The 26,126-nt window shown below is 33.6% G+C and overlaps 1 protein-coding gene across 2 annotated transcripts in view; it reads right to left on the reverse strand.

Annotated features, from left to right (window-relative positions):
• Positions 1-200: 200 nt before the first annotated feature.
• SELENOF (selenoprotein F) overlaps positions 201-26,126 on the reverse strand; it is a 38,165-nt gene continuing 12,239 nt past the window's right edge. Inside the window, exons 3-5 of one of the 2 annotated variants that reach the window (XM_079909110.1) lie at positions 12,215-12,278; positions 3,683-3,732; positions 233-1,194 (exon numbers count right to left, since the gene is read on the reverse strand). In XM_079909110.1, coding sequence (XP_079765236.1) covers positions 1,063-1,194; positions 3,683-3,732; positions 12,215-12,278 — 246 coding nt within the window. In that variant the 3' untranslated portion in view covers positions 233-1,062. Of the gene's footprint in view, positions 1,195-3,682; positions 3,733-12,214; positions 12,279-26,126 lie in introns of both variants that reach the window. The other variant, XM_079909111.1, reaches the window with a different exon arrangement.

The raw sequence follows: 26,126 nt of genomic DNA on the forward strand, positions 1-26,126 counted from the left end.
TCCCCTGCATTGGCAGGCGGATTCATAACCACTGCGCCATCAGGGAAGTGGAAAAATCATTTTTAATAGCTCCTAAAAAACTATATTTTAAGAGAAATTCCTTACATGATATAAATGAAAATGTGTTCACAAATGAAAGCACTTTGACAAATTAAAAAATCATAGACAAAATACTATTACCCACAGTAAGTTAGAAGTTTTAAACAATGTAGATATTTTAGTGTTTTTAGCTTAAAAAAAAGGCTTATATGAAAAGAAAATGCACTGAGAAATATGTCATTTTTAAACATGAAAGAACAAATAGATTTCAAATTCAGAAAGATTTTTGAAACGTTTTATTTATATTCTGGTCTTACAAATGATAATTTTTAACTTTACTCTTCTGTAAGAATGTAAAGCACAAAAATTTGCTAAATATCAGATCCACACAAATCCACAAAAAGGTTTTCTGTGTAGTCTTCATTAATGCGAATCTCTGTGTGAATGTTTCACTCTTACCGTAGATCTTGAATCTGTTTTACAAGAATGAAGCCATACAGTTTTTATGCAGTGCATTCATTATAAGCTATAACGTTTCTATTAAAAGGAAAGCTGGGTAATACAAAAATATGAGAGGATCTGAGAAGCAGGCAATCTGTTGAGGCTCGGTATATCTTATTTGCTTTGTAGTTTTCTGTCTTCACTTTCAAAAAGCACACAGCACATGAGGCACAGTAATCATCTCCCTTATTAACCTCCCTAATTAAAAAATCTGTTGTTCGTAAAACTGGACCAATTATCACAAATTATCATTTGCATAATTAACCACAAGACTATTACAAAGCATTTTGTTAGTGGTATCAACAAATGGAGGATGGAAACTTATAAAAAATGGGTTTTGTTAAGCTTGCCAACTCCTTACATAACATGGGTTGTGCTGCCACTTCAACTTTTAATTAGATGTTTAATGCCTCACAGTAAAAGACTGATCAATGGAAGAAAGCAAAACTAAATTATTTTCTAGGTGCTGTGACATTTCATTTGACAAGGTAACAAAAGGATAGGACAAAATTTAAGCAAGATTTATATGCGTTCCAACTTTTCACTCAGGAATTCTTCTACACTGTCTGTGTTCCATTTGAGGATGCTTAGTTCTTCAGCAATGTTCCCATTGTCGTCCAAAAGCTTTAGCACAGGGTCTGAACCGCGAACATACTACAAAAAAGAAGAATATCATTTTCTGCTTAGAAAGAGCCTTTTCAGTTTCAACCAAAGTCCAAATCAATTCAATCCAGCTTAATTAAATTTAATAGTAATAAGCTTTTAGACATAACATCACAACAGCTCTTAAAGGAAGTCTTTTAGAAAACAGTGTAATGGGATTTCATCAAAAATGACAATTAAAACAAAAATCACATTTTACTTCTGAAGAGAAACACCTGTTGGTATCAAGCAGTTTACTTGGGATTTAAGCTTATTCTTGAATGTAACAAGTATTTACTGCATACAGGACACACTCCAACTCTCAAATGAGTTGAAAATCTAATGAAGGAGGCAGACAAGTTCAAAATATTGAATGAGAATGACTCTTAAGAGCCATGTTGAAATAGGCTGTGCATACAAACTATCAGACAATTCTGTATTGGACTTTCATTAGATTTCTTAAACCAAAGAAAATTTATTCTGTTGTAATTAGTTTATAATTCGGCTGGATTCCTGAAACTTCAGACCTACTAGTGCGTTCCAGTATTTCACCAGAGAGCTCTGAGGAATTCTGACTCTGGGTAACTGTGATAACAAACCTGATCCCATTCATTAAGTGATCAGTCTTCAATGCTAAATTAAGGACCATGTAACTAAAAATGCAGCAGTGATGATGCAGGGAGCTGAGAAACTCAGCAATTATGCTTCAGTTTTACTAGGTCTTCTAGAGTTGTGAACTTCAGAGATGGAGACAAGCTCTGATGTGATTATTTGCATTTGGTATCTTCTCAACCCATTTCTGGAATTTAGAAATTGGCCCCCTAAGCTAATAAACCAATAACATTACTACTAAAATCTTTTGGGTCAGGTTATCTACATAAATTATTTTTAAAAATTCAATTTTTTATTCAAAAACTCATTTTAGTCCAAAAATTAGAAACTACATAGCCCATAGTTGCAAAAATGTTCAAAATATTAAATCAAATCCAACAGTGTATAAAGAATTATATACCATGGCCCATTTGGATTTACTCCAAGTATGCAAAGCTGGTGCAAAATTTGAAAATGAATTAATGTAATCTATTACTACCAACAGGCTAAACAAGAAATCTTATACCAGTAGATGCAGAAAAAGCATCCTGTCACATGCTACAACATGGATGAACCTTGAGGACATCATGCTAAAGTGAAATAAGCCAGTCATGAAAGGACAGATACTGTACGATTCTGCTCATATGAAGTATCTAAAGTAGTCAAAATCATAGAAATAAAGTAGATGGGTGGCTGCCACGGGCTGGAGGCAGGAGGGAGGGGGAATTACTGTTTAATGGGTATAGAGTTCCAGTTTTGCGAGACAAAAAAATTCTACATCTGTTGCACAACAGTGTGAATATACTTAACAGTACTGAACTGTACCCATAACATTTAACTTACCAGTACTGAACTTCACCCTTAACATTTAACTTACCATCTTAACTACTTTTAAGTTTTTTTTTAACCATAACTAAAATTTTTAAAAGTGAGCAAAAGATCTCAGATACACCAAAGAAAATATACAGATGGCAAATAAGCATGTGGAAAGATTCTCAATTAGGGAACTGCAAATGAAAACAACAATGAGATAACATCACACACTTATTAAAATGGCTAAAATCCAAAACACTGACAATAATGAATGCTGATGAATGCGGAGCAATAACTCTCATTATTAGTGGGAATGCAACGTGATATAAGCACTTTGGAAAACAGGTTAGCTTTGTAAGAAACTGCCCAACACTCTTACTATATGATTCAGTAATCATGCTCCTAGGTAATTACCCAAATAAGTTAAACGTTTGTCTACACAAAAATGTATACAGCACTGTTGCTCATAATTGCTAAAAACTGGAAGCGACCAACATGTCCTTCCACAGATGAACAGAAAAGCAAACCATGGTATAACAGAATACTATTCATATTATTCAGCATTAGAAAGAAATGAGCTATCCAGCTACAGAAAAGACACAAAGGAACTGTAAACGCATATTAAGTTAAAAATCTGAAATCTGAAAAGGCTACGTACTATATGATTCCAACTATATGACAATCTGGAAGAGGCAAAACTATAGAGACAGTAATAAGATCAGTGGTTCCCAGGAGTTTGGTGGGGTGTGGAGCACAGGGAATTTTGGGGGCAGTGAAACTTCTGTATGATACTGTAATGGTGGATACATGACATTTGGTAAAACTCCTAGAACTGTACAAAGTATAAGCTCTAATGCAAACTATGAAATTTAGTTAATGTATCAATATTGGTTCATCAATTGTAACAAATGTACATGAATGCAAGATGTTAATAAGGGAACTGGAAGGTGGGGGTGGGAGTACATGGGAACTCTCGAATCAATTTCTGTGTAAACCTAGAACTGCACTAAAAAATAAAGTCAATTAAAATATCTGAATAATTTTTAATTAAAAAAAGAAAATGCTGGAAAAAAGGATCACATTAAAATTGCGTTACCTTGATTTGTAGTCCTCTGAATAGTCTGGGTTTATCACTCCTGACGAAAGCTTAAAAGAAAAAAAATATTCAAATTGTTTACTTCCAAATCCAAGCTAGCTACAAAGGTCAACACAAAAAGTAGAAATAAACTCAATAAATAAAAAATTAGATCCTATATGGAAAAATCAAGGAAACTAAAACACATATAAAATGGAAAGATATCCCATATTCTTCAATGGGAAGACTAAATATTTTAAGATGTTAATTTTTTCAAATTAATAAAAATCCCAAATTACAATGGGATTTTGAGGGCTTGACAAAATGACAGTAAAACTCAGCTATACAAGTAAATGTTTGAGGGCTTCCGTGATGGTGCAGTGGTTAAGAATCTGCCTGCCAATGCAGGGGACGGCGGTTTGAGCCCTGGTCTGGGAAGATCCCACATGCCGCGGAGCAACTAAGCCCATGCGCCACAACTACTGAGCCTGCGTTCTAGAGCCCGTGAGCCACAACTACTGAAGCCCGTGCTCTGCAACGAGAAGCCACCGCAGTGAGAAGCCCATGCCCCACAACAAAGAGTAGCCCCCTTTCGCCGCAACTAGAGAAAGCCCGCGCACAGCAACGAAGACCCGATGCAGACAATAATAAATAAATTAAAAAATAATAATAAAAGAGTAAATGTTGGAGAACAGGACAGTTTAGAAAAAGTAAAATATGGGAGAATTTGTTCAATTGTTTAATAATATACTATGTGATACTTATACCAGAATGATAAAACAAAGAAACCGATTAGGAAATCTAGAGGGAGAAAAATACCTGGATTTTTTAATATGGTAAAGCTAGCAAACCGAAGAGAGAAAGAGAGAGAGAGAGATTATGTGTGCGTGCATCTGGGTGTGTGTGTGTGTGTGTTATTCAATAAATACTTTTGAATATCTATTGTATACCAGATAGCAGACATAAAGCTATATAAAACAGAATTCCTGCTCTTATACAGTTTATAGTCTGATGAGGAAGAAAGATGCTAAACAAGCAATCACATCACTGATAATTTCAGTTGTGATAAGTGTTTAAAAAAAAAGATTCAGAATACTACCACAGCATTTAACACAGACAACTTGGAATATGGAATATAAAATTCTTCTCTTATGCATGATCCTAAAGAAAATGCTTTATAGATGTGCCTATATAAAAATGGACACTCAGTACAGCAAAACATTACTATAAACAAAGTTAAAAGTAAAAATGACATACTGGGGAAAATTCTCTCTTACACAGTATGCAAAAGAGCTTCTACTAATAAGAAAAAAATAAATACTAGGTACTAGAGAAATGAACTAAGGACAGGAACATGTAATATAAAAATAAACAAATGGTCACTGAACGTTTGAAATAAATGTTCAACCTCACAAATAATCAAAGAACTGTCAAAACAATGAGGTAACCTCATTTGGAGTGGCAAAAATTAAAAAGAATATTTAAGGTTAGAGAGGGGGGTAGAGAAGATTTTGCCGGGGCTTAGTTGTGGGAGAAATATAAATGGACACATCCTTCCTGAAAGGTATTTAGCAAAATGAACCAAAAGTCTTAAAACGTGCATACTCTTTAGAGCTGCAAGTCTCTTTCTAGGAACTTCTTTATTATGAGGAAATAATTACACTATAATGCAAAGATATATAAGATCCTGCTAACCAAGTCTGGAGATTTGAAAATAATCTAAGTGTGTAAAAGGCTACTGGTTAAATAAATTAACATGGACCACTATGAAGTGCATCCAATAATTTAAAAATTATATTATTCTGTATTTAGTGATATAGATGCAAACTCATATATAAAGGTTTATAGATCAGTTTGTTCCCCATGGTTGTTATGAAAAGATGGATATATTGTTTTTATATATTTACACTAATGTTTTTATATATTTATTCATAAATATATATTTGCAAAGGAAAAAGCCTAGAAGCATTGAATGAAATCTTTAAAAAAATTAAGTGAGAAAATATAAAATACTTAGCACAATATACCTAACAGTTCAAAACAATAACTATTATTTTAATAGGGGTTATATCTGGAGCATAGGGTTTGGGGAAGTTTTAAATGAATGTTTTCCTTTTTAGGTTGTTGTTGATCTACATTTTACCAAGGTTTTTTTTTTTTTTTTTTTTTTTGCGGTACGCGGGCCTCTCACTGTTGTGGCCTCTCCCGTTGTGGAGCACAGGCTCCGGACGTGCAGGCTCAGCGGCCATGGCTCACGGGCGCAGCCGATCCGCGGCATGTGGGATCTTCCCGGACCGGGGCACGAACCCGTGTCCCCTGCATCGGCAGGCGGACTCTCAACCACTGCGCCACCAGGGAAGCCCCGATCAAGTTTTTAGTAATGATCACGTCTAACTGTCCAAATTAAAATATTTTAGAATACATTAAAAAAGATAAATACAAGAGGGATGTTTCATTTGGATACCTAAATGAGGACAGTTCTTAATTCCAGTTCTGTTATCATTTGCAACAGCCTCTGATTAGATTTTATAGTGGCACACATGCTTTTGAGAACTTATTTTTTAAACTTAGAATTAACTAGCAATAGCACTATAGACATGTTTCACCATGAAGATCTTTATATATGTGCATCTAGGACAACTAAACAAAGATTAGTAAATGCTTTTTCTTTTTAAGGTTTCGCAGGCTTTTTGGAAGACACTCAGATATCCCATCTAAACTTCCCCTACTAAATTTAGTTCAAAATAAAACTGATTATATTATTCTGGCTTATTAGAATATCTTCTCTATTAACTTCATCCTTTAAGAGTTGTCCAATACTCCTGAATCCCCAAACAAAAATGAGCTTATGATATGCTGTTGCATTTTATAACCATTCCTTTGGCAAATGCTATATGCACATCTGTGCAAAGCATAATTTAATACACAGTGTGGTCACTACTACATAAGAAACTTCTCTGGAGAAAAGAACTATTCTTAAGTATTTTTTTTTTGTATCTATAACAGAACCTATAACTTTCTGTCATTCAGAAGTTTATTTATTTGTTTATTTATTTATTTATTTATGGCTGTGTTGGGTCTTCGTTTCTGTGCGAGGGCTTTCTCTAGTTGCGGCAAGTGGGGGCCACTCTTCATTGCAGTGCATGGGCCTCTCACTGTCGCGGCCTCTCTTGTTGCGGAGCACAGGCTCCAGACGTGCAGGCTCAGTAATTGTGGCTCACGGGCCTAGTTGCTCCGCGGCATGTGGGATCTTCCCAGACCAGGGCTCAAACCCGTGTCCCCTGCATTGGTAGGCAGATTCTCAACCACTGCGCCACCAGGGAAGCCCCAGAAGATTTTTTTAACAGGCCGGAATGAGGGAATAAATTGAAAAGAAATATTAAGATGAGTCACTAATGACTATTTTCATCAGTTCTTTTCTCTTCTCTCTGCTATGTATAAATCCACAAGCTTCTAATTTTGATTGAGGGGAGTATCTATTAAATACCCTGCGGTAGCAAATCACATTTTACAGGCAGTAAATTAATCTTTTAAAATATATTTGAATACTTACTATATACACATGGCACTAGGAGAGGCTATAAGAGCATACAAGAGACTTGCAAAAAAGACCTCAGAGTAACTTATTTTACTAGTTTTCTTTCTGCTGTTTTAAAAATAACTAAGTGATATCAGTTTGGAAATTCCTAAAGGGCTTAATTCAGTCACTCTATTTCAAGAAAATGTTCCTATGCTAATTTATTTGTCAATTATTAAGGCAGATTTGTAAATAACACTTCAAAACGATCAAATATGCAGAAATGATTAGAAAACATTAAGTGGTAACGTTGAATGTTTCAGTTTTGTCCTCAAGAATCTTATCAGCATGTCATTTGTGTAGCTGCCTAGGAGACCTTAGAGCCAAGTTTTGCTATATACACTGCTTAGAAAGTCATGGTACTCTCCTTATAAATCAGAGGCTCTTCAAAGTTAACTATGAAGAGTATTAAAAAATAAAAATCTATCCTCTTCCTCATTCCAAAAAGAGGAAAAGTGGGGATGAGGGATAACAGGAAGGATATGTCTTGAGGTCAAAGAAAAATGTTTGAACTATGTTATTTTCAAAATCATAAACAAGTGAAAATATAGAGGCAAAATACACTTGGCTAGATCTAACAATGTACCTTTGGCCACATTACAAGTAGTCATACAATGTACTCTACTGGTTTTAAGATTTAATAAATAAGGGCTTATGGCAGGTACAATTAAGATTTGTGAATTGCCATATAAAATTACATGGAATGATAATTAGATGTTTTCCCCTTGAGTAGAAATAAGTATATTTGTATCAGAATATAAACAAAAATGTCATATCATACCCAGAAACAACAATACAAAGAGAAGAGCAGCAGCAACAACAAACAACAGAACTGAATTCTCAATTGTGCTCAGTGAAAACTACTGGGTATCGAAGAGTATCTCTAAAACAAGAATATTTACTTACAAACTATCTGGAGTGCAAAATCATGAGTCATTTGGGTCCTCCCAACAAGACAATTTAAAAGCACTTAAAAACGTTCAGAGAACGGCAATTTAAATAAGAGAATTTGGGGAGACTGGAGGTACAATAATGAAGACAAGACAAACTAAAAAGATTATGACTTTTCAGAATAATAAAGTCAGAAAAGGACTATTTGAAGACTATAAATCCATAAAGGCTATATAACCAATAAACACAGGCTTTTCACCAGTTTCCCATTTGTCAAAAGTAGAGCCACCTTTGAATTAGATAAATTTAGCAAATCCATTCATTCATTCAATAAATATTTGAATTCCTCTTAATGTGAGATGCAGTGTTAGAAAGATCTGGGATACATTAGTGATAAAAAAAATTTAAAAACTTCTGAGCTTTATGGAGTTCCTAGTTTGGTAGAGGCAGAAGACCAGTAAATTAAATAAATACATTACAATATTATGTGGGAACTGCTATGGAACACAAAGGGGAGGGTGTAAAATTCTGTCCAAAGGCAATCCCAAAATAATGCTTGAACTAAATTTGGAATGAATAGGGGTTCGTCACAAAAATGGGTAAAGGCATAAGTCAGGAAGAACATGCAGTGTGTGCAAAGACTTAGAGGTCAGAGTTCAGAGAACTGCAAATAGTTCTGCACATAAACTAGATATGTGAACCTAGAAAAGAGAATCCAGGTCATGATAGGTCTTGTATATGATGCTGAATTTGACATTTATATGTGATGGGGAACTACAGGTAATTTTAAATAAGAGGGTCACATAATCAAATCTGTCTTATGGAAAAGGTTTTTTTTTTTGGTAGTTGTGTAGGAGAGAATAGAAGAAAAGGGAAAAGAGACAGGCAGGCCAGATAATAAGTAATTAATCCTTCCAGATAAAGATGCTAAGGGGCTGATTAAAATCATAGAGAAGGCCAAAGATATGAAGGTTTATTAAGGAGGGGGAAGAGACAACTTGGTGACTAACGGGGCATAAAGTGTGAAAGAAATATTGATCATGACTCTCGGGTTTCATGCTTATACTTTGCTTGATGATACTGCCATTTGTGGAAACAGGGAAGAAGATGGTATACTTTTATCAGAGAAGAGGATTAATTTAGTTTTTGAACATGCTGGGTTTAACGCCTCTCTACTAAAAATGTAGGCCACAGTCTACAGGACTGTTAGAAATGTAGAATCTCAGGATGCAAACCAAATTTACAGAATTACACTCTGCATTTTAACAAGATCCCCAGGTGACTTATATGTACATTGGTTTAAGATACTATGAGACCATGCAAGTGGAAACATCAATTTGCAGTCAGAAGTATGGTATCTAAAAAGGGAAAGATTTAATTTAAAGATACAGATTGGGAGTCATCAGGTGAACACTGCAGTTGAAACTGAGGGAGTGGGACATCATTCAAGAGAGTAAGAAAATAACACAGACCCCGACTAACACCAATATTTGAAGTGTGGGTGGTAGATGAGATGCCAGGAAAGGAGAATAAAATGACCTGTTCACACAAGTGAAGGGAAGAGTTTCAAATGCTAGAGAGTCATGTTATCTCATTTAATCCTCAAAACAGTCCTATAGGGTAGATATTAACCGATTTTACACCACCTATTAATCCATTTTATAAATGAGAAAATTGATGAAGACAGTGCTAACGAATCAGTATTCCTTCCAGCAAAACTCCAAGGTAGCATCATAATCCTAGGCATCACTACCAGTCAACCAAAGTGGGTACGAGAGGCAAAAAGCTATTTGCTCTCAAGTTCTACATTATTTTAAAATTCCTTTCTGTGTCCGAAGGTTTATGATTCTAATACAGAGGTTGGCAAACTATGGTCCATAGGCCATATTGGGCCTCCCTGATTTTATAAATAAAGTTTTATTGGAACACAGACACATGTATTCATTTAAATATTTTCTATGGCTGCTTCCATACTATAAAAACAAAGATCAATCACTGCAATGGAGACCTTGTTGCCTATAAAGCTGAAAATCTTTACTATTTGGACTTTTACGGAAAAAGTTTGCCAAGACCTACAAAATTATGGAAAATTTACATTTTTTGATAGAGACAGACTACAGACATATCCTTATCATGGTAAGATTCATGCTTGAGAAGGAAAACATACTTACTTAACATCATTACTTTTGATGTCACCAAAAGTGATAAAACACTAGGTCCAATATACAATGAGACGTTTTTACACATACTGACTTTCCTACTTAACCATAACATGGAAAACAAAAGTATTTTAGGAGGTATACCTGGAATTAGCTAAGGCATATGATCTGGGACTTTTTTTTTTTCATAAACCCTGAGTTATTTAATGTGGATAAGACATTTCAAATTTTAAATCCTCCTCTCTTCTGGAATAATTTAACATTAATTTTTTCTTCTGTTTTATGACGTGTCTAATTTAAATTAAGTAAACTTAAAAAAATGTATTATTTTCTCATGGGCTCTGAAAATACTGGTATTATACATAATTATATTAAATATGGTTATAGACTGTGGAATTAAACAATCTTCTTAATTTAAATAAGCTTGTACTAATTAAATATTTATACATAGAATTAAAATCCAATGTTTCAAAAGGAAAAGACAGTATGACTACAAATACCCACCAGTTTGATAATTTAATTATACATAAGAAATATATATATAGTTAAGTTGCAATCTAAGGATTAATAAACTACACTCAATCTTTTAAAGACTGAACTAGTAACTGCAGAAATTATTACCATGGACATAAGAAAACCTGATATCACAAACAGGAGGGCTAATTGCAAGCTATTCTTGACCTCGTGAAAATCTGAGTCACAAAAGATTATTAATAAGACAAGTCAGTAAATATGAATAATGAATATAATTAAAAAGCAAATGCCAAAACTTTTTAGGAATAAGAATGATCACTTTATCATTCAGAGAACTGATATAAAAAAAGCCAAAACAACTCTGGTACAATACTGAGTTTAAGTGTTTGAGGCAAAATAAATCATACAGAGTAAATAATTTTCTCCCTAAGCAAAAGTGGATGTTATATTCTGTGCTACATCAGAATATGCGCTTATTCTGATAAAGAATGTATTTAATTAGATGTGCATCTGCTCTGGGTCTCATATAAAATGTTCCCAAGTCCCCAAGTTGCAATCCAAGGATTAATTTCCATGCCAAATGAGCAATATTTTATTATAAACAATTCTAGGTCAGCAATAAAGGGAATGTGCTAATACAGGAAATTTTATAAAATACTAAATCCAAAAAATTCTCTTGCTATTAAGTAAACAAGGCAAGAAATCATGGAAAAGCAGCAGAAACAAAAACAAAATAAGGTATATAAATAGAGCACTTACGTATTTTAGTTAAAAAAAACAAACAAACCCCAAAAAACAAGTTCATTACCTTCATAAAACTGATTTTCAGCTGACATGCAAGGATGGAATAGAAAAGCTTTAGTCCAAGTCTTTTTGGAGATACAGAGCTCCATTACTGTTTGTTGTCAACCAAAAGAATACACTTTCACAATTATCCTTTCATATAATTTATCTTTAATTCCTGTGAAGATACACCTGTATGACCTCCTCTCTTCTACACCTCAAGTTCTATGGTAATTAATTTTCTTCTTGATGGTTATTTTGTACATGTCTACTCTCACTTAATGCAATTGTTCCTTAGGAGTGTTATATAAATCAGTTTACATTAAAAATATTATTTAGAAGGATTACACTTCCACTTGGTAAAAGAAAGGCTCTCATAAAATTTGTACTTAGGAGAGTCTCTTCTTTTAAGAAAATAATCACCTCATCATGTGCTGTATTTAAATCTAAATTTCATATTTTATGCTTGCTTAGAGTCAAGTAACTTAGTATTCAACAATTATTATAAAATTCCACTCCCATGAAGACAAATGTAGAGAAAATTCATATACTGTTGAGAAAGTATAACCTTAAATATTCTTATTCTTGGGAGTATTTAATGAAATTATTTTTGTGAAATGTTGATTTTAAATTATTAACTGAAATTTTACTAGAGTTGATTTTATATACCTTGGACTTGAGGGAACCTCCCCAATTTTCATCCACAGACTTCAAGAATAGCTCCTGCATACAGCTGCAAAAGGAAAAACAGGAGTTTAAAAAACTGGTTAAAATTTAAAAAATGTAGTTATGAAATAAAATTTCATAGCACAAACATTACAGTTAAGCAGATATATAGATCAAGCAAATGTCAGAAGAGAAAATGGAGGCCTGAGGGTATTAAATAGTTGAGTTCAAGCCCTACATGGAATATTCTCAAACTTAGCCAAAAAGATTGAAGAAGATATGGAGACTTGATGATGAACTTGAATAGGTAAGCTGTCCTAGGAAGTTCTTCATAAAATTTTAAAGACTTCCCACAGTTTTTTTAGGATGCTAAGCTGAACCCAGGTATGTATCCATCTATTCAACATAAATAATGAGAATTCTTTTTGGTTGCTTTTAAAATTAAGTGATCAATGTTTTAAAATTAAACAATACAAAAACCCAATACCTTTAAAAAGTAATTAGAGTACTATGTAAAGATATTACAGAAAAGCCAGTAAAATCTCATTATAAAATAGAACATAAATGCAAATATTTCCCTTAATGAAATTCAGCTGAAATGGTAAACACTGCTTCTCTAGCTATAGAACCTGCATGTTCTCTTTATAGTAAAAGCTCATTATAAAAAACTCAAACGCAATTATTTTATTGCAATGAATTTAGCTGAAACAGATTCAGTAGTAAACATCACTTTTTTGGTGGAGGTAGGAGCCTTGCTCATTCTTCTGGTAGTGACTTGGGAATGCTGTGACTCTGAGAAGGCAGGCAATCATAAGAACATACTATATCCATTTTATTTCTTCTTAGCTTTTAGACTTTTTTTAACTTGTAGGTCCAAGAGCTAAAGATGGATTTTACTTTCCAAGTTCTAAAATAACACAAAAAATCACATGCACTATGCATGTTTATTTTAGATACTTTGGAAAACACAGAAAAGCACAAAATAGAAATTTAAAAATCACTTAATTCTAACTCCTCTCCAAATAATGACTTTTAAAAAACATTTTGGTGATTGTGGGTAGGTCAATAAATTTCTTAAGTTTTTGAGGGGCACAGATACTGAGAGTCTAATGGAATTTGCTTTAATTCAGGCTACTCATGGACTCTGAAACCACTGATGGATTTCAGATTAAGAACTCTGATGATCTCTAAGATTTTTAAATAAGATTGGTTTATCTTGGTTAGACATCCCCCCTCCCCCGCCAAATCTTTAAAAGTATAAGGCCATATTACCAATGAGCTCATAAAAAGATGTTTCACATTTCTAATCATTAGGGAAATTAAATCAAAACCACAATGACATACTACTTCACACTCACTAGAGGCTATTATCAAAAAAAAAACAGAAAACAACAAGAGGTTGGCAAGGATGTACAGAAAATTGAATCCTTGTGCACTGCTGTTGGGAATGTAAAGCGGTGCAGCCGCTGTGGAAAACAGAATGGTGGTTCCTTAAAAAATTAATAATAGAATTATATGATCCAGCAATTCCACTTCTAGGTATATGCCCAAAAGAACTGAAGGCAGGGACTGGAATAGTTATTCGTATACCAATTATTATTCCCAATAGCCAAAAGGTGGAAGCAACCCAAATGTCTATTGACAGATGAATGGCTAAACAAAATGTGGTATATACATACAATGGAATAGTATTATTCAACCTTAAAAAGGAAGGAAATTATGACACATGCTATAACGAGGATGACCCTTGAAAACATTATGCTGAGAAATAAGGCAGCCACAAAAGGGTAAATACTTTTTGATTCCACTTATTGAGGTACTTCGAGCAGTCAAATTCAGAGACAGAAAGTAGAATGACGGTTGTCAGGCATTGGGGGGTGAGGAGTGGGGAGTTACTGTTTAATAACTGTGTTTCAGCTTGGGAAGATGAAAAAGTTCTGGAGATAGATGGTGATGAAGGTTGGACAACAATGTGAATGTACTTAATGTCACTGAATTGAACACTCAAAAACAGTTAAAATATTTAATTTTATGTATATTTTACCAGAATTAAAAAAATAAAAAATATAAGGCCATATTAAAATTTGGTTATTAGATTTATCTTTTATTTCCAAGTTTATGATCCCTTGGAAACTCTAAGTGGAGATTCCATTACCTGGAAGTACGATGGCATTTCTCTACACCACTGTTTCCCAAAATTCTTCATATCATGACACACTGAAAACAGTAATAATTGGAGCACTGGGGTAAAAGGAAGTGGCTGCTTATAACTGGAGATGACTAGCCTGGGGCCCTTGCTCACCCCAGTCTCCATTTGGTTGTCCCAAGGACTGAAGGATTCAGTATCCTAGCACACTTGTAACCCATTCTCTGCACCACAAAACACAAACTGATTAATTAAAAATATTAGAAACCTATTCTTTAATGAATAGGCAGCTCAGATGTGAGCTTCTCAAGGAAAATTTTTGTTGACCTCCTACTCTCTGTTAGGGACTTTCCTAGGAAACTTCCACAGAATTCTGCTCTTATCATAATGTACTATAAATATCCTATAACTTGACTGTGGATAGGAAATGTCTTATAATTCCCCCCAGAACTGGACACAAAGCTGTTGTTCAATATGTGTGTGCTGAATGGACAGAACTGTTCACTTAACGGAATTAAATGACTCTTTTTTCATCGTGTAACTTTAAAAATATTTCAAGTTCCTTTCACATACTTTGTAGATTATGCTTAGTTCCAGTCTAGGGTAAACAAAAAGAAAATGTAACTCAAAGCTGCCTAACATTATTAAAATCAAATTCTAAAAGCATTAATTTGTGATGCTAGTTTGGCATTTTATTTATGATCTCTAGTGTTCATAGGAAAACATTTGTTTTTCATGGTGAATAAATATGGTAAATTAACTACAAATTGTGGTAAATTTTCAATGTCTTATAAAGTAATCATAAGCATCTTTGGCAACACATACATTCATACACAAGAAAATATATGCTACTTAGAATTTATCAAGGGCATGAAGTATGAAAGGATTAAAAAAGGTTAAAACTTGAAATTTCCTTGAATTTCACCTTTAGCATTTTTACTTTTTAAAGTAACATCATACAAAAATGCTGACCTTCAAACATTTGCGGAAAAATAACAATAGGAGAAAAATCAAAGAACAAGTTATATAACTTTTATATAGCAAGCTTATATATATATATATATATATATATATATATTATTTTTTTCTTTTGGCGGTACGCAGGCCTCTCACTGTTGTGGCCTCTCCCGTTGCGGAGCACACGCTCCGGATACGCAAGTTCAGCGGCCATGGCTCACGGACCGAGCCGCTCCGCGGCATGTGGGATCTTCCCGGACCGGGGCACAAACCCGTGTCCCATGCATCGGCAGGTGGACTCTCAACCACTGCGCCACCAGGGAAGCCCAAGCTGATATTTTTGATACCAAGTTGGTAGGGCTCTTTTCTATATGCATTAGAGAAGCCTTATTTGTATAGACAATCTAACTCTAGGCACTATTCCATTAGGATCATATTATATTAGCCCAAATAATTTATGGAAATGGAATTATTTCCATTGGAAGTATTGGAATACCTTTATGGTATTGGAACATAATAATGGGAATATACGGACACCTTTAGGAAAATATGAAAATGATGCACAAAACTGAATTTGCCCCTTGGGAATTCACACCTATTTCCATATTACTCATTACTGCTAGTTTTCCTAAACGTTCTCATAGTGTCCTCTGGGTGGGAACTAGAAATATCTAACTACTTCAGCTCTATAACTAATTTACCTTATTTGTAACAGGGTTTTTGAATATGCTAATTTCCCTCTCATTTAAAAATAAGTGATTTTAAATTTATTATTCTTAAAATAAATTTCAGCTTTGTAGTTAGCTAATTTTTTGCAATTAAAAAATATATTTTAAGCATTACCAAGATTATTATTTATACCTATCTTAATTTTAAATTCTGTACAATTCATATATTTTCCTAATACTTTGGGACAATGTACTCCCTTCATTGTTGAAAGACTTCCCTTATAATTTACTTTTGGAATATAATGAGTTTTTACCACCTGACCAATCTCTTGTTATAAAATTTTAGTAAGGCTTATAATGAGGTTTTCCCATATAGAAAAAGGCCAAAACCTTTACTTTGTGGTGATAACTTTGCTGTAAGTCTAACTATGTTGCTATAAAATGGATCAGATTAACAGCAAGACAAAAAAATTGGTCTATGCTGTTTTCTACCAGATAGATTCCTAGATAAGTTAATTTATAACACCAAACGAAGGCAACACATGTGAGTTACATAAATTTTCTAAAGAATTTTTTAAAAGTGTTGTATTTGTTAACTTTTACTGCCACCATCATACCATCACCATCACAACAAATCTGTAAACCTGGTCCAAGTCAGAAATATTCTACTACTTTCCAATACTGAGCACTTAATATATTTCTGTTGGTGATGACATCCATGGCTCTGAAGAAACATGACAGTGAGAAAACCTTGAAATAGCTAATTATTTAAACTAACTCACACTAAATATCAAATTTTCATACAGCATGGTATTGTTAAATTAAACAAGGAGGCCATCACACTGAGGTGGTTCTAGGGCATTAGCAGCCTATGCAACCAAACCCAAACCTAAGCCTATAAATGCTTCAAAGTTAAGAAATAAAAACTAAAATAAACAATCACAAACAGCCAACTAGGCTTTCCTAAAAAAGGCAACCACTTAAGCTACAGCCAATCAAAAAATTTCCTTGCTTTGTTTCTGCATCTTCTCCATAAGTTTTGTTCCTAATTCCTGTTGGTGGGGCGCTCCTAACCACTTCTAGTTTGGTGTTACCCAATTTGAATTGATTTTTGCTCAAACTATTAAAAATGTTCATATACCTCAGTTTATCTTTTAAGGTACAGTGAAAAGAGCTTAAGTTATAAAATCAAATGTGTATGCAGGTCCAATTCTGGTTCTGTGACTTAAAGGCAGCAAGTCATTCTCTTTGAGCTTCAGTTTACTGTCTGAACAAGAAATATTCCCTACCTTCCAGAGTTGCTAAATGGAGTTTAAAAAAAAAAAAGACAAAAACATGCAAAACGCCTGGATTCTTTAGATGCTCAATAAGTAAGAATAGTGAATATTATAATATTTTCTTTCACACTATTGGTTATGTTTAAGGTGTGCACCCATTTTCATAGAGCTTTAGGTAGCCCTGATAGCCTATTTAGGGCTATCATTCATTGTTCCTCTGTTACTAGAATAGCCACTTCAAAATTTCTCAAGCTTTCAAATTCAAATGACCTTAGAGCAGTGTTTTCAACCCTTATTGTATACTTGGATTACCTGAGAAGATTTTGAAACTTACTGATCCCTGGAACCCATCCCAGTCCAAGTAAATCAGGATAGTTGGGTTGAGATCTAGGCATCAGTATTTTAATTAATATTACTACTTTTAAAGCTACCCAAGTGATTGTAAAGGGCAGCCAGGGGTGCCTTGGACTATACTCTATTAATGAGGCAAAAATTACAAAACAATCAAACAGTAGAGGTTTTTGCTCAAGAGACTAACCAAATTAATTCTAAAAGGTAAACCAGGTAAACACTGACCAGAGCAAGACAAATGCTGCAATACTCTTTTTCTTCTCATATGAAGTATTGCTTGCAGCCATACATTCTTATTTTTGAAATCCTCTTTTATTTAAAGCAAAACTTTAGAAAAAAACTGAAAAAACTTTGAATATTAAGTAGCAATATGATGAAAATGATCTAATGCTAGGTGAAAAAAAGGAAAAATTCTGACTGCTGAACTAATTCAGATCTGAGGAGTAACTATTTTATAGGTCTTCTGAAGGCTTGCTCTTAAATAAAATGTAGGAATTTAAAAATAAGTATGGCTATAACATGATAAAAGCTAGGTATTATTTAGAGATCTTAAATGAAAACCTATTATGATATGTTCAAGTATATGTGAACCACTCTTTAAACATTAATTATATCCAGTGTAATTTCTTAAAGTCAACTTTACTCCTTTCACATACATCTGGGTAGAGGAAAAATATCAACACATCATGCAGAAGCTATTTTTTTTTAGCAAAATTTAGTCAGTTAATTCTCAGGGAAAATGTTTCCATCTAAAACTACGTCTAGTGACCTGCTGATGTTTTAAATTTTAATTCATTATTTATCAAGGTCATTCCTGTATTTTGTGATTTATTTATTTATCTATCTATCTATCTATTTATTTATTTTCTGCGGTACACGGGCCTCTCACTGCTGTGGCCTCTCCCGTTGCGGAGCACAGGCTCCGGACACACAGGCTCAGCGGCCATGGCTCACAGGCCCAGCCGCTCCGCGGCATGTGGGATCCTCCCAGACCGGGGCACGAACCCGTGTCCCCTGCATCGGCAGGCGGACCCCCAACCACTGCGCCACCAGGGAAGCCCTGTGATTTTTATTTTTTAAAGTGCCTATAGTGATAGAAACAAAAAGCTACAATTACACATGGACAAATAACCAGGGTACTAAATAGTTTGTAATCTTACAGTAAGCTTTTGTCAAGATTTTAGTTTGTCACCTTAAGTGTATAAAGCAAATAGTGTATTTATTAACATTTTCATACACACACTGACTGATGGCATTCTTACATAGGAACGATGAATGAATATGGAGGAATAGGGAAATAAGTTGGGTTTTACAATTTTAGCAAACCAAGCTGGTAAATAATGCTCTAATATTATACCCCTGAGATTAAACTATTCATTTTTAGGTACTTTCTACCAAACTCTGAAAAAATATAAAACAACTGTGCCTAAGGAAGATCCCTAAGTTTAAAACTTATTCTACTACACTATTAAATTGCTATTCTTCTTTGAATCTCATGTCTGACTTGAGATTGAGAAAACTAGAAACAAGCAAGGTAATATCTACCTTAATTTAAATTAGGCTCTAAAGAAGGTAGGAGTACACTGGGGGAATATTTCCATAAAGATACAATTACTGTTCCACTAAAAAGCTCAATGAAAATGTACAAAAATAAATAAAATAAAAATGTTTCTCTGACATCACCACAATCTAAATTAGACCATTTCAACTATGAAATTTGAGAAAAAAAAAAGAACGAGGCTTCTTTCAATACTGTGATAAGAAGTAGAATTTGTATATATACCTAAAACAAAGAGAATTTCATCAGCAAGAGGTTAAGACTGTAACTATTAGACTTTCACCTGGAAACAAATACACCCACAGATATAGACACACACACATTCCTATACATACTTCAGCTACAAGTATGAATAATTCAGGGTATCATTTGGGAACAATGTATTCAATCCTACTAATACCTAGGGAATATCACACAATATAAAGAAATAACTTGACACAATGCCACTATATTTCCTGAGGCCAAAATATCCAAAGAATGGTAAAAATGACCCTAAGCTTGACTATCTTAGTAAGCAGTTTTGAAAATAAAACGAATTAGCCCCTTGGTAACATGTGTAAGTAAAGAAAATGGTAAAAAAAATTCAGTGTATTTTTGCTCCTAAATGTTTGAAAATTATAACGTATATCCCTGTTAACTTGAAAAACTGAGATCCTGTTAAAATACAGTTCAATATCCAACCGTTCAATAGCCTCAAAAAATGTGCATGGAAGTGCCATATATGGCAGGAAAACCTGCTTTTCAAAAGAGAATTCAATTCTTTGTGTTAGTGACCACTCCAATACTGAACACTTTGTCATAAAAAAAGGGGCAATTATTACTATCTTTAAGAAAGGTTACAAATATCTGAAATAAAAAACAAGAGTTGGCTCAAATGATTTTATTCTATTAAAATTAATCACCTAATATATTTTAACTTTAAGAACAGATACAAAAAAAAGCCATAATAATCCCAAAGTTAAACAGTACACAAAAATTAAGAGCAACAATATGAAATTAGAACAAAAGAACTAGGCCATTCCACACATTTTTATTTTTTGTGCACTCTTTGACAAGTATACTATCTATTTTAGAATTGACTATGGTACCAGATAAAATTCATGGCCTGCTAAATTAAAACTTAACACTTATTTCTTCAAAAAGAAAACTGAAAAGGCAGTTTGGAGCTAAGCGTTGTATGCTATATTAAAAATTATCCTCTGTTGCTGTCCCTTTTCCCATCCACCACCATCGCCTTAAGGGGCTACCTTGTAGTTAGATGGAAGTTCTTTGCAGACTTATGTTGGGGTTAGCAGTTTCTCAAATAAGAACACTGGAAAGCATCCTCACTCATCCCTTCCCCATTCCAATCCAGTCAGTCAATAAATCCTGTAAGTTTTATTGCCTAAATCTATTTCAGATCTGTCCCTTCTCCATTTTTACTACCAGTGTGTTAGCTTAAGCCCCTGTATCTTGCCTCTGGAAACTGGCAATCGAAGTTCTTTTTCTGGCAACAGTATTCCCCTCTGCCCTGTCAACTATCATTCACAACACCAACAAAAGTTATTAAAATACAAATCTGATGTCAATTCACCATTTATAATCCTTATATTTTGTCCCCTGACTACAGGATAGGGTCCAAACTTCTTATCAAGGCACTCTGGACCTACTTAATTACCTATCGTTATCTCTCCTCATAATAAGCTATCTGATTTACTTTAGACAGCCATCTCTCTCATGATGACCCTGTATCTTTGCATTTACTTTTCCTTCTGCCAGAGACGACCTTCTCCTAATTATTTTCCAACTTATTATAAGCATCAACGTCTACATAAGCAAGTGGTAATATTTACCTGGCCTGTCAAATGGTTATACCCTTCCTTTTACGTGCTTTCATACCACATATTTTGTTTACAGCACACATCTCACTGAATCTTTGAAAGAATCAATGCATCTGGAAAAATAATAAAAGGAAACAGTACAGAAGGGTATAAAAGAAGAAGTAAAAATTTTCCTTTGCCTCCTATCTCATTCAATAACTTTTAAACTGTTTTTAGTTCTTCTACTGGTCACTTCCATAGTGATTAATATGGTTCTATCTATAGTCTTTGATTATGCCAACTTTAAGAGATTTACTGATTCCTTCCTCCTTCCAACTTTTATTTATTTTTTATTTCTAATTTTTTTAAGCAGCTATAACATTGGATATCATGCTTTAGCCCAACAGAATATCCTGCCAACTGCATTCTAGTAGTCCAATTTCCATGTCTATTTCTTCATCTCCTCCAGGACAGTGACTATTGTCTTATTTTGGCATTCTCAGAACCTATAGTAAGAAGTAATATTCAATATATAAACAGAAAGTTTATTTTGACTCTGAGGTAGGTATGTCTAGGAAATGCAGTTGTAAGACAGCCTGGAGATAGATTATGAATTACTTTAAGGATTTATTTCCCTTTTAAATATTACAATCTGCAAAGGTGACAATGTTTTAACATGCTTACATAGAAGCTGATCCTGATTTGTAAATACCTAAAAAAATTGACTACATTTAGTTTTCATATCAAAGACAGAGAAATGCCACATCTAGAAAATATAAAAAATAAATTTAAATAATATTTTCAGTCCACTGAATAAACTGCACAAAAGAAACTTTAAAACTTTTGTTACACAAATATATGACACATATGTTTATTGCTACTTGTTAGCTGTATGACTTTAGGCAAGATCTCCATGCCCCAGACTCAGCTATGAAATGGAGATGATAATGGTAGTTACCTCATAGAGCTGTTGTGAGGATTATACAAGTTAATTCATGTAAAGTCTTGGAACAGCACCTTCATATTATAAGAACTTAATGAATGTTAGTAGCTATTAAGTAAATATTTGTGTCATTATTTACTACTGTTGCTACTCAGGAGTCTTACTTAGTGATTCTCACACTGAATTTGAACTGTTGCCAAACATTACTCAGATTTGTTTTTTTTTAAAGCTTCTTTCTGGACAATGTTTTTATATTATAATTAGAATAATCTGTTGAATTATATTTGTTTCCTTTGAAGAAATCAATTCATGTATTTGATGCTACCGACACTACAAAACTGAAGCTATTTTAAGCAACTGTGAAATTTCTTTAGCAACTACAATTTCACGCAGTTAGCTTAACCTCCATTTCATCCTTCTATGTTTTAGACACAGTAGCATTCTGCTTTTGATAGGCTAAAGCTTAAAATTTGCCACTGTTTTGCATAATGCTGTTTAAGCTGACTTAAATTACTCTAAAGCTGGGTACAGAATTTCCATGTAAATTGAAAATAACAAAATGTTTCAATGCTCTTTTATCAGAAATAAGAAAAATTATGTGACTTACTTAAAATGTTTGGTTGGGCCTTCAATAAAGCCAAACTCATTAACATATTCTTCAAAAACACCAAGTAATGGAAGCCATTAAAGTCTGTGGTAAACTGAGGAGTAAAGATTTGGTAATTTTAAACAGAAACTAGTAATGGGACTGTGTTATTAAATTTGTTAAATATAAATGCAAAAGGGGCAGACCTTCAGAAAGCCTGTCTGGTGTTTTACATTTAACTCATTCATTTTCCTACTCTGTGAAGTAGGTATTACTGTTAAGATTTTCAAGATGAGAGGCAAAACAGTGTCGATGTTTAAAAACTTGGGGCTCTGGAGTCAGAGAGACTTGAGATGAAGCCAGGTTCTGGCACCAGTTTGCTGGGTAACGTCGGGCATATTACACCCTAGTTTCCTCTTCTGTTAAACAGGGGTAATAGTATTTACCTTATAGAACTGTTGTCAGGATTAAATAGATAACATAGGTAAACCACTTTAGTACATAACCAAGGTAAAATAAACACTTAAAGCTGAGCCAATGTAATTATTAAAACAAAACTGAAGATTTTTAAGGTAAATAAAATCCTTTTATCAAATACCTGAACTGTTGAGGTATTTTACAGAACCAGTAATGGTATAATTTGGTGATCTGCAGCCTAGGTTTCTACTGATATTCTGTGAATAAGACCAAGATGTTCCAAAATTCAAACAAAAGAAATCTCTTCTCAATCTGTAGAGTTTAAAAAAAAAGAATTCAGTTCTAAGTTTTTCTCTTCGAAATTTTCTTAAACCTTTGAAATCTGTTACTAAGTATTAGATTAAAAATTGAGCTCCACTTTATCAATGGTTTTGAATATTTTTTAGTAGCAAAACCTCTTCTCTTCAAATGCAATCTTTCATTTGGCATTTAAAAATGATCAAAATGCTACACATTTTTAAAGTACAAATTTGCAGTATTTTCCTTATTAAAAATGTGTCAGCCAAGGACTCAAAAAGTTGAAATCTAGGGTTATGTTTGACATAATTCTGTATTTTGCTGCACATAAGCAAGTAATTACAAATGGTCAAAGTCTTCGCACTACTAATTATTTTATCATAAGATATTTCTTCTTGATTCAACTGATCCAAGAGCTTGAAAGTGGAATAATAGAAAATTTTGTTCCAAATTTTTATTACTGGTACATCTAATAGTTCATGTTATATCTCTTATCTATTTTCTTTTACCCTATTTTTCCAATAGCAATAATTATTACACTATCCTCTGAGTTCTCCAAATTTGCTGTTTCTTTCTTGTTTTTTCTTCATCAGCAAATCAGATACTACTACTATTACTGTCATCACCACCAGCCCCAAGTATTTACCTGGTAATTATTATATGCCAGGCACTATTTTAAGCAGTGTATGTATATTAACTTATTTAATCCTCAAACCACCTTAGGATATAGGAACTATTATTACGTCCAATTTATAAATGAGGAAACAGGCACAGAGGGATAAGTAATTAGTCCAAGTTACCAGCTTGAGTAGCAGGGGATCTGAACCTAGGTAGTTTGGTTTCAGAGCCTGTGCTCTTAAGCACTACTCTAAACTCCCCCCTCCACCCCCCAATACAATCAAGACTGAATGAACAGCAAATTAAGTTGAAATAAGTTGCTTATTGGTTCATATATATAAGTAATTCGGCTAACTGGATTCTTTTCTCCCAAAAGGTACTCTGGTTCGGTAAGTAGCCAAACTTTCAGAATAGTAGTTCACAGATAAAGTAGGTGTGAACGCAAAAGAATAGAAAGTACTAAAAACCAATTAAATAAAAATAATCTGGAAGAAGAAAAAAGCATTGGGACTATAAGATATTAAAAAGAACAGGTACTAGCTAAGGAAATAGGGGCATGTAACTAAGGAGAAATACAAAAATTCTACAGTAACAATGTCTGGAAGAAGCTGAAATCATTAAGATATGAAAAGTTAAATGAGACAGGAAAATAAAAGCACCTAGCTGACAACATTAAGTTCAAATTCACAGAACTGGGAAGATTATAAAAATATGAGAAAAATAACCCATTTATTGAAATACTACATTTAATCTTATAACCCTTAGGAAATAGAAGTTAAGAAATTCTTAACAGAATCAAAATGATTTGATTGATTGTTCTCACAGGAAAATCCCAGGAAACTCTTTTAACTGGATGGTCATGTACTCCTTGAAAAAGTATCTATTAATGTTTGTGATCAGACTGGGAACACTAAAAATTTGTGCTATTAACATCTCTTTTTTTAGATAGATTTGGGAAGCTTATGGTATCCTTATAAGTAAAATACAGAAATGAAAATTCTATATTTATAGTTAGATGAACAATTAGTGTTACTAACAGATGACTGAAATCATGAAGACAAACTTTCTTATTTTTTATATTTAGGATATGTAAGTGAAATACATGATAAAGGTATTTAACAAGCATCTACAAAGTTCAAGTATATTTTCAACATAATTAAAAAAAATGACCTTTTTTAACTTGTTCTTAGTAAAAACAGCCTTATTCAAGGACAAAAACTTATGAAATACTGTAAGCTAAAGGCTGGGGATTCAGAAACATAAAACACAGTTCCAGACTTCAAAGAGCATGAAACACTGGGAGAGAAAAAAAGCCAAACAACAGATACAATATAGTGGTGGTAAGTGCAAATCAAGGGTATCCTCAGGTGCTTTGGGAATACAGAGGTGTAGCTAACATAACTTGGAAGGGCCAAGGGTAGTGAGTAAGGAGGAGAAATTGGGGAAGAGTTCCCAGAATAGGGGACGCTTGAGCTAAATCTTTAAAATAGCTCAAGGAGAAGTGATTTACTCTAGAAATTGAGGAAAAAAAAAATCGGCTGTTCTTTACCTAAGAGCTGCTTCATCCACCTGCTCCCTAGTGCAACTTCCCACATAGCTAGTGTGGCAGCTAAAGGTTCTTACATTATTCCATGATCCTAGCTAATAACTGGTTAGTGACCCAACTTGAGCTAGTAACAGTCCTTGTCTAAAATACTTCAAAATTGTAAATGGGGAAGAATTAGTCCTTTTCTGGTGGGAAAAGCTATAAGGAACTGGCTGTTATCAATACTATGTTTTCCCACCACAAGGAAAAAGTCAGTCAGTAGTGAAAAGAAGAATGGTCCCTCCCATTCCATCTTAAGATTCTATATATAAAAAGCTGAAGTCACTTATCCTACTTAGTAAATATTAATAGCACCAAGAATTAAATATTTTTTTCTTTCATTAGTTTACCTTTTTTTACTTTAAGCTACAAATTAGAACGCTCCTCATAATTCAGTCAACATCCTTACTAATGTTTGTAAACTGTACCTAGGTATGTATTTATGAGCAAAACTAGTTAAAACAGTAGTAAAATAGCTTACAAAAAAATCTCCTTCTAGGTAGTATTTGTGATGCTTACTTAGGTCCTTTATGATCAAAATGGGGGGTGGGGGGAGAGAAATAAGACCAAATAAAAATAATAAAGGAATATCTATTTGCAGAATAAGGGATTTTGAAGACATTTTCTGCATTTATTATGAATAAGGTTTTTTTTTTTTTTTTTAACAGCAAATTTTATGCTTCTGCCTATCAAAGGCTAAATTCAGCCTGTTG

This window comes from Stenella coeruleoalba (assembly GCF_951394435.1).
Source record: "Stenella coeruleoalba genome assembly, chromosome: 1".
NCBI lineage: Eukaryota > Metazoa > Chordata > Mammalia > Artiodactyla > Delphinidae > Stenella > Stenella coeruleoalba.